General features: G+C 33.4%; 1 protein-coding gene across 1 annotated transcript in view; it reads left to right on the forward strand.

Moving 5' to 3' along the window:
- LOC134280013 (uncharacterized) overlaps nucleotides 1-16,606 on the forward strand; it is a 39,517-nt gene extending 22,911 nt beyond the window's left edge. The window contains exons 7-14 of the mRNA XM_062762442.1: nucleotides 530-637; nucleotides 834-965; nucleotides 2,684-2,734; nucleotides 6,474-6,524; nucleotides 8,083-8,155; nucleotides 11,022-11,108; nucleotides 11,213-12,507; nucleotides 16,291-16,606. Coding sequence (XP_062618426.1) covers nucleotides 530-637; nucleotides 834-965; nucleotides 2,684-2,734; nucleotides 6,474-6,524; nucleotides 8,083-8,155; nucleotides 11,022-11,108; nucleotides 11,213-11,243 — 533 coding nt within the window. The 3' untranslated portion in view covers nucleotides 11,244-12,507; nucleotides 16,291-16,606. The remainder of the gene's footprint in view (nucleotides 1-529; nucleotides 638-833; nucleotides 966-2,683; nucleotides 2,735-6,473; nucleotides 6,525-8,082; nucleotides 8,156-11,021; nucleotides 11,109-11,212; nucleotides 12,508-16,290) is intronic.
- Nucleotides 16,607-17,077: the final 471 nt, after the last annotated feature.

Below are 17,077 nucleotides of genomic sequence, written 5' to 3' on the forward strand. Positions count from 1 at the left end.
ATTTATCATTGAGACAAATGCTGACTGACGTTTTTCATACTAATTGTTAGTCCATTATTTATACATTGAATTGAAGAAGGATTTTTCCGTTATTCATGACAAGGAGCACACGGCGGTTACGACCAGTCAACGGGGAATGCTCACTCCTCCATGGCACCTAATCCAACCTCTGATGCTTCGGAGGTCCGTGTTTGCTTTGCTCCTATTTTGTATTGTTTTATGGACTTTGATATTGAATACTGTTCGTTATTGTTAACTGCCAGCACGTCGTCGATATATCTAAATGTCGATTTGAGGACCACAGCAAGTTTTTTTTCCTTTCACGTATAAGATTTAATACAAATTCTGTTTCATATAAATACAAAAACTATTCTGCTAAGAACGGGGCGCAGTTGGTACCCATGGATATTTCAATAGATTGTTGGAAGACTTAAGGTATCTAAGAAGAACAAAAAATATATTAATAAGTGTTATGAATTGACAAACGTATATTTGTACTTTTATAAGAATTGTCTCTTCATTCAAACAGATGACTCTGAAGAAGGACGAATTCTCTTACAGCGGACGGAAATGACAATGGAAAACATTTCAGTAGAGTGTCAAAAACCTAATAAGAATGCGGAACAGAATAAACTTGGTAAGTCACTATTTCCAAATGTTACAACGCTGTATACCGGTATTTAATTTGATGATTTTGAAAGTTTGGATATTCTGTCAACATACATTAGGATTATGAACTCCGTATTCTGTGCATTTATATTAAAAACAAAACACTCAAAAATTTTTATCATCAATGAACAGCTTTTTCCCTTATTGCCTCTTGATTTAAACAGATGACACCGAAGAAGGACAAATTCCCGTACATGTTTATCAGTCGGAAATGCCAAAGGAAAGCATTTCAGAGGCTGGCAGTTTTTCTTCAGGGTTTCAACGGCCTAATAAGAATTCGGAACAGAAAAAACTTGGTAAGTCACTATATTTCCGGAATGATATATTTAATTTTATGATTTTAAAAGGGTGAGATATTTTCTCAGTATGTATTAAGATGCATATTAAAACACAAAACACTCGAAAATATTTAAAAACAATGAACAGCTTTTTTGCCTTATTATTATGTCTTATCAGTCTTTTTCCCGTAGTGTTGAAGAGATGTTAAATGAATCTGTTCTACTTTCCGAGATAATTGGCTTTGGACTATAGAACACATTCCACTGTTCTCAGCACTTAGCCTTAATATTCAATTAAAATTATGATATTTTAAAACTAATAATAAAATAGCATTCAAAATGTAAGTAAGCAATTTGCTTTCTTCAAAACTGTGGAAGAATAATCAAGAAAATGAATGCTTGGTTTATATTGTTCATATAATATAAAATATATTTTTGACGTATGAATAAAGTTTGTATAACTATTAGCGTAAAGATAAAGACTGGGCTACAAGAGAAGGTCGAAATTCAACTAGAAAATATAGAAGAGATAGATGTATTAAAGTCTATTAGAATCAAGGAGGTCATGATTATTGATTTCCTAAATGATTTAAACATCCTCAAGTTGTAAAAATATTATTTCATTCAAATCCCATAGTTAGGTTGATGTCACAATGGGGTATTAAAGAATATGCTTGAAAATTTAGAAAAAAGAATTGCCTTTAAATTTGTTCTCAAGAACAGCAAGTCTGCAATCATTCTAACGTACTCAGTGATGCAGATTCGTTTTTTTAAATTACGACCTTGTGTGAAGAAGTACTAATCCAAATGTGTATAGTTGACAAATGATGTGAGGAGGATATAAGGGTATATTGAAATGGAAACTAACAAGGACTTTATTAAGCAGTGTCACTTAATTCTAGGCTTCCATTCTGAATATGCAAAAGTTGTGTAGATATTTTTTTAAAGTAATAAATCCTTGTGTAAAAGTATTGCCCAAATCAGGGAAAAGAATTCACCTATAGGGTTCAATAAATGATATTATTAAACAATGAAATCATTTTTAAAAATTCTGTTGATTTACAAATAGGTTAAGGGGACATGTTTGAGCGTTGCTGCCAATAAACCTAGAGTATGATAAGCATTATTTTCACGAATATAATTTGTATTTCTGTATAGAGTCGCCCGTGTAGCGCAGTGGTAAGAGCGTCTAGAGTCGCTAAGTAAGGAGTTGATCCTTACGTTGTGGGTTCAAATCCCGCTATGGGACGTGGAGACCGGACCTTCAGATGAGATCGTATAGACTGAGGTCCCGTGTAGCAATAAGTGCTGGCCAAAAAAAGATCCGTTCCTGCTCAATGGCCCTAAGTGCCGAGTATAGGACAAAATTTGCAGCTCTCCACCGGCAAGTGGTGGCGTCTCCATGAGTGAAAATTCTCGAGAGGGACGCTAAACAATATACAATCAACTAATCTATTGCAAAGAGAAAAAAATGAACATTTCTAAAAAAATTTTTATAAAATTACATATGTATAGTATATGAACTGTGTATACTTAACAGCCAACGCTTCGATGAACAAACGAAAGGCTTCTGCTAAAAGTGTGAAATTTATGAAATAAAGGTGTATATTTCCAGTTGTTGGTATTCATATATCTAAGAAGAAAAAAAAAACAACTTAACTTATTGGTGTTATGAATTTACAAACTTTTGAATGAACCTTGATATAAGTTGTCTTTGTATTTCAATATTTAAACAGAAAACACTGAAGATCTTACTAATCTTCCTACAACGGACGGAAGTGCCAAAGGTAAAAATTTCAGAAATTCGTATTCTTTTTTAAAACATTTCAAGTACTTGAACTATGAAGAATAATTAAGAACCCTATATCACCACTCAGTAATAGAAAAGGAAGATTTAAGCATTCTGAAAATTATCTTTTTTACAAAAGATACTGTTTACTACATTTTGATACGGAAATCCTGTAGAAAAAAGTGGTAAAATTTTCAACACATACGTTGGCATGAACACCAATGTATTTTGACCTACTGAAACAAGAAAATTATACAAAGTGCCGTAAAGTCAATCTAGAAACAAGATGTGTTTGTGAAACACTGATGCCCCCGTATGGCAACATAGCGAAGGTTAAGCTTTCTCAAATGCAGATCAGATATGTTAGTACCTAATATAAGGCCTTTTCACAAGAAATACAAATGTGAAATATAAAACCCTAGCACCACCTGTTCAAGGGTTGTGACCAAGTTTACATTTGTAAAGGTAGGATAAACTCCGGGGTCAAGGTCAAAGGGTCATGGTTGTTGGTTCCTAAAGAAACGCCTTGTCTCAAAGATTACAGATGGGAAGTATGAAAGCGCTGGCCCTTACCGTTTGACCAAGGTTAAAGTTATTAAAAAGTAGGTCAAACTCCAATTAAAGTTGTTGGTATCCAATGAAAGGTCTTCTCACAAAGATTACATATTTGAAGTATAAAAGCCCTTGTCCTTAACGTTCAAACGTCATAGCTAAGGTTAAAGTTTTTTTCGTAATTAGGGAAATATTCAAGGTCAAGGTCAAAAGGTCAAAATCGTTGGTTTCAATTGAAAGGACATGCAAAAAAATTGATATTTAAAATATGAAATTCCTAGTATCTACCGTTTAGAAATTAGTTAAAAGTCTTTGTGCAAAAGTGGATCAAACGTCAAGGTCAAAAGGTCAAATTGGATGGTACCCAAAGAAAGGTCTTGTCACAAGGAAAACACATGTGAAATATGAATATCATAGCTCCACTAAATCAAAAGTTTTGGGCAAGGATTAAGTTTTTGCGGACAAACAAACAGCTAAACAGCTATACAGACACACAGACAGACAGCTAGACAGACGGACGGAAACGACAAAAAATATATACCCCCGAAACTTCGTTTACGGGGGCATTCGTCTTTTGGGTCACCTAAGCTGAGAGTTCATTGTATTTTTATCATATGGCGTATGTCTCCTTCCTGTCTTCCGTTTTTCTGACCGTCTTTTCATAAGATCTTCATATGTTGGTATCTTCTCCAGAACCACTGGGCCAGCTTAACTTCTCACAGGTCAAATCAAATCTATTCAAATGTCGATCCCCGCCTTCTTTCAAGTAGAGATTTGTGATAATCTGACTCAACTTTTTAGAATCTTCTTGTAAAAATACACTGGTCCAGGAAAGACGAAACTTAAGAAAACAAACTATATTTCAAAGTGATCTCGTGTGGTAATTAAGATAGGGTTAAATTTAATTATAAAGATCAAAGTTTTACCTAGATATAAACAGAAAAAATCATGAATATTTTTTTCTGAAAAAAAAAAGTAACAACCTGATTAGTTTTCAATTCATTCAAAAAGTTTGCAGTAGGTCCTGGCACGAACAAAATACTTGTCTGCTCAATGGCCCTGAGTGCCGAGTATATGACAAAATTTGCAGCTCTCCACCGCAAACGGTGGCGTCTCCATATGAGTAAAACATTCTCGAGATGGACGTTCAGCAATAACCAATCAATCAATCAAATAATGTTATAATATTCAAAGGATATTGTGGAATCACAATGGGAGCTTGAAAATTTCATATGAATAAAAAAGTTAAAATTATACCCAGATGGATTTATGGGACAGGTATAAGTGTTGCGGTCAATAAGCAATATTTCTCTACATCTACTTAACATATATCCTGTAGGTCTACGGATGGAGCTTTAAGAAGATCTCAAAGTTTTTTTGCTCATATATATATATATATATATATATATATATATATATATATATATATAGAAAGCACAGAGAAATTCACTTTTACAAGGATACTCACTTCCGCCCCAGCCCGGGGTTGAACTCTCGACCTACGGAATCTGTCTCCTAGCAGTGCAGAACAGCGCGTTAGACCGCTCGGCTATCTAGGCAAGTTAAAAAACTTGCTTTCGATGCCGATGGAATTCTCACAACGCTGCCCTACACTACACGGTCATTGAGAATGGAAGTGAGATACAGTTATTTGGACATTAATTTTTAGAGGATTGTTACCAATACATGTTGTGATGAAATTAATTTTATTTATAAAGCACAAATTACAACAACTCTTAAACTAATATAACTGCCCTAAGTGAAGAAATATTAATATAGAAAGCACAGAGAAATTCACTTTTACAAGGATACTCACTTCCGCCCCAGCCCGGGGTTGAACTCTCGACCTACGGAATCTGTCTCCTAGCAGTGCAGAACAGCGCGTTAGACCGCTCGGCTATCTAGGCAAGTTAAAAAACTTGCTTTCGATGCCGATGGAATTCTCACAACGCTGCCCTACACTACACGGTCATTGAGAATGGAAGTGAGATACAGTTATTTGGACATTAGTTTTTAGAGGATTGTTACCAATACATGTTGTGATGAAATTAATTTTATTTATAAAGCACAAATTACAACAACTCTTAAACTAATATAACTGCCCTAAGTGAAGAAATATTAATATAGAAAGCACAGAGAAATTCACTTTTACAAGGATACTCACTTCCGCCCCAGCCCGGGGTTGAACTCTCGACCTACGGAATCTGTCTCCTAGCAGTGCAGAACAGCGCGTTAGACCGCTCGGCTATCTAGGCAAGTTAAAAAACTTGCTTTCGATGCCGATGGAATTCTCACAACGCTGCCCTACACTACACGGTCATTGAGAATGGAAGTGAGATACAGTTATTTGGACATTAGTTTTTAGAGGATTGTTACCAATACATGTTGTGATGAAATTAATTTTATTTATAAAGCACAAATTACAACAACTCTTAAACTAATATAACTGCCCTAAGTGAAGAAATATTAATATAGAAAGCACAGAGAAATTCACTTTTACAAGGATACTCACTTCCGCCCCAGCCCGGGGTTGAACTCTCGACCTACGGAATCTGTCTCCTAGCAGTGCAGAACAGCGCGTTAGACCGCTCGGCTATCTAGGCAAGTTAAAAAACTTGCTTTCGATGCCGATGGAATTCTCACAACGCTGCCCTACACTACACGGTCATTGAGAATGGAAGTGAGATACAGTTATTTGGACATTAGTTTTTAGAGGATTGTTACCAATACATGTTGTGATGAAATTAATTTTATTTATAAAGCACAAATTACAACAACTCTTATATATATATATATATATATATATATATATATATATATATATATATATATATATATATATATATATATATATATATATATATATATATATATTTTCATGAATTTAGCCCCGATATTGAGCCTTTATTGCACTTTATTTTTGCTTATTGTTTTCAGGAATATAATTCTTATTCCTCTAGATCTGTCAGAGAAAAAAAAAACGAAAATTTTCCAAAAATACTAAAGAATAATAAAATGTAAGGTGTGTACATCAATTAAGAACGAGTGGCTTCTACCAAAATTTATGCGACATTGATATAGAATTCTAGTTACATGTATATCTAAGAAGAATAAAAAATGCTTATAAGTGTTATATGAATTGCAGACTTATAAGCATACTTTTAAGTTGTCTATGCTTTAAATAGATGAAACTGAAGAGGAAACTGATCTTCTTACAGCAGACAGAAACATCAAACGTAAGCATTTGAGTAACCGATCATTTTCTTTTCATAAACTTTCATCATAAAGAATTATAAAACCCATACCTCTACTTAGTGACACGAATATACATATGTATACGAAAATTAAGTCAAATAAGATATTTTAACCACATTTTAACAGCCCTGCTTAATAGTAATGGTAAATATTCTTCGTACGTTTAAAAGAACACCAATTTATTTCAATTTTTATGGAAACATGAACATTAATTTACAAAACAAAATGTCATAAAGTCAATCTAAACAAAAAGGAATTTTCTTTGCTTTTTGGGTCACCTGAGCTGAAAGCTACTGATCTTTTACGTTTAATTTTGAGGCCCTCGAACTCTTTTTATAGAGAAATGATAATCAAATTGACATAATTTGAAGTCAGTTTTTAAAATTCGATTCTGGTCTAGGAAAGATGACACTTAAAAAAGCAACTATAAAATGTTGATTTGATTGTTAAAACAATATTTTCTCGGGGTAAATTGGAATTACAATTAAGGATGACCATTCAGTACTTGAGAATACAGGTATACAGTAACAAAAATCATTCAAAAATATTTTCCCAAAAAACCGGACAACCCTGATTAGTCTTAATTAATATGGAAGCATTTTCAGATAGCAAAGATTCAAAATTATTTAACACATCAACCCCAAACCTAGCGGGGGAGGTGAGGGAGGGAATTGGGCCATAGAAGGGGGTCAAAGTTTTACAAGAAATATAGCAACAAACGAAATCCAAGCTCAAAGGTCCATTAAAACAATACACGCCGTGAGCGGACGAACCTCCATCAGAGATGTGATCAGGTACCATGGAGGAGCACGCATCCCTTGCATAACGGTCATACTCGCCGTCATGATCGAGCAAGCGGAAAAATCCGTGGACAAATCAGTGGTTATAAAATGTTTTAAACATTTAATTAAAAATGTCAAACAGATTCAATACAACGTTGCTCAAATAAAAAAAAGGATATTCTAATGCAATTGTTTTGTAAAACACTTTTTCATTGGCTAATGCACTGATGTTTGAAGCAGTAAAACGAGCATTAACGAGCGTGAAAGCTTTTTCATTGTGACGTCATAATAGAGCGACGCAAAAACACAATGCTCCGTGACGTATTTCATGTAACAGAATTCATCAAAATAAGACGTAAACAACAAACAAAATGCATGGATTGCATTAGAATGGGAATAACTAATCTTCTAATTTGGTATTTGCGACCGTTAAGGCTGATTTAACGGTCGCAAACATCCGTTTTACCGGCTCCGCTTACGCGTCGACGGTAAATCTCAGTTTGCGACCGTTAAATCAGCATTAACGGTCGCAAATACCAAATTACAAGATAGTTATTCCCTAATTAAAGCGCAATATGGGGAATTTAGATAATCAGAATGTTTTTAAGAAAAAAAGGAGACCATAAAAATGAGGATGATAAAGAAATAAAAGATCTTTACAATATAGCAAACATATTTCAGCTTTTGTCTAAAACGTATTGAGAGGAAAAATATAATGAATGGATTTGCTTCAAAATCAAAATGTTTGATATTGTAGAAAGACCATCTTCAAAGACAAAGCGAGCACCGGAAATGCCAAAAAATGCTCCTTACAAGAATGATGAAACAAAGTGAGTACATGTATTATGGAACATCTTACGAAATTCAGGTGATAACTTTTTGTTTTCTGTTTCAAACACATATTATACCTATGTTTTTAGACTTGGTTAAACAAGAGTATTATATAATTTCAAAGTTTTGAACACTGAGATGAAATGGTTTCTTCACAGGGTGTTAAAACAAGGACACTGCAAGGCGGAGGATAAATTTGCAAAGTGGATATCTACGAGGGTTGTTCAATAAATAATGTACTGAACTCTATGACATACAACATAGAAATCATTTGACATTAAGCTTGAGTTTCTCTATTGATTGAATCTTTAATGAATTGATAACAGTTTATTTGACCACTTTTTATTACAGAGTTTCAATATGAGAAGCTGGAAAACAAGGGCTTTTCAGGACACTGCATTAGAATCAGTACTAGACTGAAAATAAACTCTTCATTAAAGCTTCTGTATAAATACTAAGAATACCAAAGAAATTTTCACTGAAATATGTGAAATTTACAGCAATCAATGTCTGTTTTTATAGACACATGTGTAGGTGGATTTCAATGAATTCGAACATAAATGGTTTAATGAGCATCAAAAATGCTTTTCAACAACCAATGTACTGTTTGCCAAAATTTAAAATGTTATCACTGATGACGTTTAATTGACTTTAAAACAAATAGGAAATTTGATAGGAATCATTTTCGGGGAGGTTCACACTGTTTTAAAGAAACATTGGACAGTAAATGAGCTTAGTACTCAATAGTCACCCTATGTTTTGAAAAATGAGTGAGAACGAAAGCGTGTAAGAATATCTAAACAATTACTTTCAAAAAATCAAAAATTGTAGTCTCCGCGTTTGTTTGAAATTCGAACAGATAATGAAAGTTGAATCCATTGCTTTAAACCCGCTTAACAAATTTACAATAAGATGCACTTGACAAAGCAGCAAAGGTCTGAGAAAAAACTACATTAAATTTCTTAATGACAGCGTCCAAACCCACACGCCACACAGAGTAGAGGGATAATAGGAAAGTTAATGTTTTGTCACATCAGCAATTTTCACCAGATCTGTAACCTTTTCACATGTTTCATTTTCCAAACTTGAGAAAAAACACCTTTCAAAAAGAAACAAGTCAAGGAAATAAAAGGATCTGCAATATTCCAGTATACGAAGGGGCACAATTAAAAACGTGTTTTAAAAACAATTCGAAATTGGATGAAAATGTTACGGACATGTGTTTTGATTAAAAGAGAACATTTAAGTGAACCATTAAGACTACGAGGGGTTATCAAAAAGTTCGTGGGCTGAGGCTATAAAATTAATACTATGTAGTCTGTGCTTTCAGAATTTATAAGGAACATAAAACAACAAAAAATGAAAACATCTTGAAAATTTTAGCTTGATGCGTTCATTAACTGCCGAATTATCATAGAATAAAAACGATATTATATGATCACCTGGCGCCGTCGCCGTTTAGTTTCGTGACGTCCCACTACGTCATTGTTTTTCAATGTCCGCTTTCTCTACTTCACACACTTATTTTCATGAGATTCCCTGGAGTTAAATAAGGACTTAAATTCATCTTATTAATATGATTTTACAATGTCATTAACAGTGGCTTTCAATACATATAATTTTGCAAATTGATTTATACTTTGGGAAAGATCCTCGCTTGAATGTACAAACATATTTTGCTTCTTGGAGATTAATTTATACATGATCTACGTCATTTCGTGATTGATTTTTTGCACCTTGATTACACATCGGCATTACGTGTGCATCCCTTTTCTCTCTCATTCTCTTGGCATTAAAAAACAAGTACTCTAAATGCATTTTATTTCTCCGTAGCCAGTTAAAACATTTCCTAGGTCGAAACCAGTTTTTTCATTGGCAAAAATTTATAGAATGTTGAAAAAGTAAACCTCTCCCCCTTTTTGACGTCATTTTCAAGGACATATTTGTTTGAACACTCCATGTAAAATTTATGATAAATTTTCATAGAACTTCTAGGATGAGGAAAAAATTCATATTTTATGGAACAATAGTATCCTAACACATGTCTGAATTAACGGGATTTTGGATGTCAAATGTTCATATCAAAAGAGTTTTCCTCAGTTACACTTAGGTCGAAAAAAACGTAGAGTTCGAGGTTACGCCAACTGGACATAACATTGCTAACAAAAACATAACTAATTTATTACAAAATAAAATTTATGATTTGAGGTTTATTCTATAGACAGAAAATATCATGCTTACTAGATATTTAAGAATTCATTGATGTGCCTAAAGCGGTTTTAATTTTATGGCGCTAGTCTACGAACTTTTTGATACCCCCTCGTAAATCATTGAAAAGCGTTCTTTGTTTCTTTCCGAGCACTGAGGACACTATTTATTGAACAGTCCTCGTATAAATCAAGGCAGCATTAGACATCAATTCCGATGGAAATTAAGTCACTTCCATTTCGAACATAATTAACTCCCAAACAAACACACACAGTTAAAATTTATTTTATCCCCTCGAACATCGTTGTGAGGGGTTTACAAAGAATACAGGCATTTAACATTACAAAAAATGGACAAACTTCATAAAGATCCACCAATATTCGTGGTTGTACGTTGCTCGACATCAATAATAGCTGTAGTATATAATACAATATAATTAAGATAGACTTTGGCAACACTCCCTCTCCTGCATGACTATATATTGTATATATTGTAGACGTTTTTTAATGAATAATTTTGTGGCGTTTGACAAATCTTGTTTGTATCCATTTTGTATCTGGTTTAAAAATTATGGAACTTTAATGTTTATTGATATTTACTTTGAAAGTCAAAATATCTCGACATACTAATTTATTCATTCAATTGGCTCGATTTTAGAGTAGCTGAACAAGTACGAACAACCGCTGAAGATAGGGAAACCCCAACAGCCCCACCAAGAAAATCAAAGAGGCCTGCAAATGATAAGTAAGTTGAAAAAGTTGAAAATGTTCGACAAAGGGCTAATTTTATGATAAAGAGACAAATTTTATATCTATAATTTTATTCAATCATTATTTTTTTGTTTTTAGATGCTCAAATGACTTCATAAAGTCCAAGTGAAAAGTTTCTGCGAGAACCTGATCCATAAATTTAAAAAGACAGAGCATAAAAGAAATGCAAAATCATGGAAATTGATTTACTCATTTTGTGTTTATTTAAGGGTGGAAGTCCGAAAACTTTGAGAGAAAGAACTGTTCGAGGCCCGAAGTTTTTTCTCTCACAGAATGAACAATTTGAGGACGTTATCCTACTTAGACATTTTTTTCTATTGTTAACTTAACTAGAGCCGAGCTCGTTGCAAAGAAACGAGTAGGTCTTCCGTCGGAGCTGCGGACAGAGAAATGACCTTGAGTCAAGGTCATGCCACGTTCTAATGTTAAAGCAATCTTTTAAGGGTAGATATCATCTTATTATGTTTTACTATTAAAAGAAGGACACCATGACACACGCTGATGATGAGCATATCCCATTTGTGTGCTACCGTATTGACAAATTCACACATGTTTTTTCAAACAATGCATCCAGCCAAAATATCTTATCCTAAATGACCTTGATTCAAGGCCATAACACACTCTGCATGATTTAAGCCATACCTTTTTTTTTTTAGATAGGCTTTGTCACAGCTAATATGCATGTGTAAAAAGTTATGGTAAATTTTAAGCAATGTTTAAATTTTGGAAAAGCCGGATAAACTTCAAGGTCAAAGTTCATGATATACAAGTATTTGAAATGATTTTATCACAGGTTACGTACATGTGATATTTGTGTAATATGAAAGTTCTATCTCCTCTCATTAAAAAGTTATGATCGAGCCTCAAGGTCAAGTTGTCAAAAGTCAGTGTATTTAGAAAAGAGTTGTCTTAGGTAATACACCGGGGTAAAATAAAAGCCCTATCTCTTCTCATTCAAAAGGTATGAGTATTGTTAATGTTTTTGAAAAGGTCAAAGGGTAAAAAAATCAGTGAAGTTTGAAAGGCATTGTCACAGTTATTACATTTTTATAAAATGGAAGCTTTCAAAAGTTCTGGTCAATTTAAAGTAATGTTATTTTTTTAAGTAGGTCAAGCTCCAAGATCAAGGTCACAGGGTCAAAAATCACTGTGACAGTATATTTGAAAATCAGATGTCACAAATGATGCACTTGTGAAATATCAAAGTCCTATTTCAACTCATTCAATAGTTATTATCAAGTTTAAAGTTCTCGTGACAGATGGACAGACTGGCTGACAAATAAGGTTTAATGTTCCCTAAAAAATAAATACATGAAATTTGAACATGATAAATTGAGAAATACGAATAATAAAAAGAAACTAGATGAGATCTCGTTGCGAGCAACGAGTGGGTCTTCCGTCCAATTCTTGATGAGATGAGATAACATTTTGATTGCGATTTTCATTCTAAAATAATGATTTACCACAATCTGTAAAAAGACATTGAACATTAAAGACTTTTAAAAATCGGCCTTTTGCCCCTATCGGCCACTGATTTTAGGAATCAGCCCTCTTTATTCATATCATCTTAAAGCTCTTAAGATTTTGAAGATTTTTTGTTCAATAACTATTCAGAAATTATTTTTCGTTTTTGAGATACTAGTATTAGCAAAAGAAATATTTAAGGGGCCAACCCTTCAACACCCTAATGGGGACGTTAAGCAAAAAATGTAAGGTTGCATATTGTTCAGAACATTATTTTGAACATCTTTTGTTCAATATTGCTTATCAAAATATTTCTCCCTTTCAAGATATCATCAAAGCATCAAAGATTTAGCATTCTGGCCCCTTATGGCCCCTAATTATGTACCATGCGACATGAAAATCATAATATATAGTTGTAGATGGTTGACATGAACATCTTTGCTTCAGTAATGTATAACAAAATATAAACTGATAAAGAATTATGGATCGAAGACTTTTGGCCCCTCTTGGCCCCTAATTTGAGTGCGTAGCCCCTTTTTCAGGATCTCATCATAAAGATCTTAAGATTTTGAACATTTTTTGTTCAGCAACTGTTTAGAAATTCCTTTTTGTTTTTGAGCTATTAGGAAAAGAAATATTTAGGGGCCAACCCTTCAACTCCCTAATGGGGCTATTTAGCAAAAAATGAAAGGTAGCATATTGTTCAGAACATTATTTTGAACATCTTTTGTTCAATATTGCTTAACAAAATATTTCTCCATTTCGAGATATAAAGCATCTAAGATTTAGGATTCTGGCCCCTTTTGGCCCCTAAATATGTACCATACGACATAACAGTCATAATATTTAGATGTAGATGGTTGACATGAACATCTTTGCTTCAGTAATGTATAACAAAATATTAACTGATAAAGAGTTATCGATTGAAGACTTTTGGCCCCTCTTGGCCCCTTATTTGAGTGCGTAGCCCCTTTTTCAGGATCTCATCTTAAAGTTCTTAAGATTTTGAACATTATGTGTTCAACAACTGTTAAGAAATTCCTTTTCATTTTTGAGCTATTAGCAAAAGAAATATTTAAGGGCCAACCCTTTAACTCCCTAATGGGGCCGTTTAGCAAAACATGAAAGGTAGCATATTGTTCAGAATATTATTTTGAACATATTTTGTTCAATATTGCTTATCAAAATATTTCTCCCTTTGGAGATATAAAGCATCAAAGATTTAGCAGTCTGGCCCCTTGTGGCCCCTAATTATGACCCATACGACATAAAATTTATAATATTTAGATGTAGATGGTTAAGATAAACATTTTTGCTTTAGTAATGTATTACAAAATATTAACTGATAAAGAGTTATCGATTGAAGACTTTTGGCCCCTCTTGGCCCCTAATTTGAGTGCACAGCCCCCTTTTCAGGAACTCATCTTAAAGCTCTTAAGATTTTGAACATTTTGTGTTCAACAACTGTTTAGAAATTCCTTTTCGTTTTTGAGCTATAAGCAAAAGAAATATTTAGGGGCCAACCCTTTAACTCCTTAATGGGGCCGTTTAGCAAAATATGAAAGGTAGGATATTGTTCAGAACATTATTTTAAACATCTTTTGTTCAATATTGCTTATCAAAATATTTCTCCCTTTGGAGATATAAAGCATCAAAGATTTAGCATTCTGGCCCCTTGTGGCCCCTAATTATGAACCATACGACATAAAATTTATCATATTTAGATGTAGATGGTTAAGATGAACATTTTTGCTTTAGTAATGTATTACAAAATATTAACTGATAAAGAGTTATCGATTGAAGACTTTTGGCCCCTCTTGGCCCCTAATTTGAGTGCCCAGCCCCTTTTTCAGGATCTCATCTTAAAGCTCTTAAGATTTTGAACATTTTGTGTTCAACAACTGTTTAGAAATTCCTTTTTGTTTTTGAGCTATAAGCAAAAGAAATATTTAGAGGCCAACCATTCAACTCCTTAATGGGACCGTTTAGCAAAAAATGAAAGATAGCATATTGTTCAGAACATGATTTTGAACATCTTTTGTTCAATATTGCTTATCAAAATATTTCTCCATTTCGAGATATAAAGCATCTAAGATTTAGCATTCTGGCCCCTTGTGGCCCCTAAATATGTACCATACGACATAACAAGCATAATATTTAGATGTAGATGGTTGACATGAACATCTTTGCTTCAGTAATGTATAACAAAATATTAACTGATAAAGAGTTATCGATTGAAGACTTTTGGCCCCTCTTGGTCCCTAATTTGAGTGCTCAGCCCCTTTTTTAGGATCTCATCTTAAAGCTCTTAAGATTTTGAACATTTTGTGTTCAACAACTGTTTAGAAATTCCTTTTTGTTTTTGAGCTATAAGCAAAAGAAATATTTAAGGGCCAACCCTTCAACTCCCTCATGGGGCCGTTTAGCAAAAAATGAAAGGTAGCATATTGTTCAAAACATTATTTCGAACATCTTTTGTTCAATATTGCTTATCAAAATATTTCTCGATTTCGAGATATAAAGCATCTAAGATTTAGCATTCTGGCCCTTTGTGGCCCCTAAATATGTACCATACGACATAACAATCATAATATTTAGATGTAGATGGTTGACATGAACATCTTTGCTTCAGTAATGTATTACAAAATATTAACTGATAAAGAGTTATCGATTGAAGACTTTTGGCCCCTCTTGGCCCCTTATTTGAGTGCCCAGCCCCTTTTTCAGGATCTCATCTTAAAGCTCTTAAGATTTTGAACATTTTGTGTTCAACAACTGTTTAGAAATTCCTTTTTGTTTTTGAGCTATAAGCAAAAGAAATATTTAGGGGCCAACCCTTTAACTCCTTAATGGGGCCGTTTAGCAAAAAATGAAAGGTAGCTTATTGTTCAGAACATTATTTTAAACATCTTTTGTTCAATATTGCTTATCAAAATATTTCTCCATTTCGAGATATAAAGCATCAAAGATTTAGCATTCTGGCCCCTTGTGGCCCCTAATTATGTACCATATGACATAAGAATCATTATATAAAGTTGTAGATGGTTGATATTAACATCTTTGCTTCAGTAATGTATAACAAAATATTGACTTTAAAAGAGTTATTGAATAAAAACTGTTGGCCCCTTTCAGCCCTTAATTTGATGAGTCAGCAAATTTTCTTGATATCATATTAAAGATCTTGATATTTTGCATAAATGTTGTTCAGTATCTTTTAACAAAATATTCATATTTTAAAAGATATGATACAAAATGTCTCAAAAAACCGCTCATAAAACGTGTCCTAAATTTTGACCCCTACCGAGCTTCCATACTAAGCACTTCCGGAAAATATCCTGACCATGTTGCAACGTGGCAACATGTCCTCTATCATCACTAAAAATTTCAGCTTTCTAACTTGAGCCGTTTTTGAGTTCCATCACAGACAAGGAGGTCCTCCAAATTTTGATCAAAGGGCGATAACTCCCGACCGGAAGTGAATTTCCAAAAAATAATTTGCCGGAATTAACTTCAGATGACAACGCATCGACTGTGAAAATTTGAAGCAAATCGAACGAGCCATCTCCGAGAAATCTTCTGCACAAATTTTGTAAGAAGAAAAAAGAATAAAAATAATAAAGGTAAAAAAGAAACCGAAGAATAATAGAAGGGTCTTCCGCTGAAGACGGAAGACCCTAATTAGAAAATATTAGAATATAAATCAGGTTTCCTACATGAGATTTCCTTAAAGACTTATTAATACATATTATTCAAGTACATGCAATACATGTACGTTGGAGTTTCAAGACGCGGAGACCGGTCATTTCGATGAGAACATATACACAACTGTCTCATTACGGGGTAGGTGGTGTCATAAAAGGATTAAATTCGCCTTCAAGGTACCACCTCTGATTTTTTTTAAAAGTCTGTCTTTGCGCTGCTAGTGATTTATATTGTTTAAACAGAATTTAATTTTGTGAAAAGAATTATTTTTAATGCTTATTTTTGACATATGCTTAAATTATTTACCTACAGTATCAATTTGAGTTTAAATAGTAAAAAGAAATTTGTCACTCAGTATTTATCTAAGAAATTAATGTTAATCCTCTACATCAAAGAGCGTCTGACTTGTATGTATGATACAAATTGCGTAAATGTGTTAATTGAAATTTGAGTGAATCCCGTATGTTGTGTGAGAGAGTCAGTTTTTAGATCCGCCGTGGACTATCCCGGACGTGAACATTAGATGTACTGGACATTCCGTCATCAAAAAAATATAGTTTTACTCTGAACTATTCCGAGTTACCAAAACGTTTGTGTGTGTCTGTGTGTGAGCTTTACAACATGTCTTTGTTTTCTGTGACTTAATTTGATTTATTTTTCAAAATACAAACTTTAACTTTTTATTGCTTGACTTTCGTTTAATAAATTTTCATCACAAGTTCACTTGTGTTACTTTAACCAAATATATTCTATTAAAATAATGATTCCATCTTCTTT

Source organism: Saccostrea cucullata, unplaced genomic scaffold (genome assembly GCF_032062105.1).
Source record: "Saccostrea cucullata isolate Sc308-1 unplaced genomic scaffold, CSIRO_AGI_Scuc_v1 ctg152, whole genome shotgun sequence".
Classification (NCBI taxonomy): domain Eukaryota; kingdom Metazoa; phylum Mollusca; class Bivalvia; order Ostreida; family Ostreidae; genus Saccostrea; species Saccostrea cuccullata.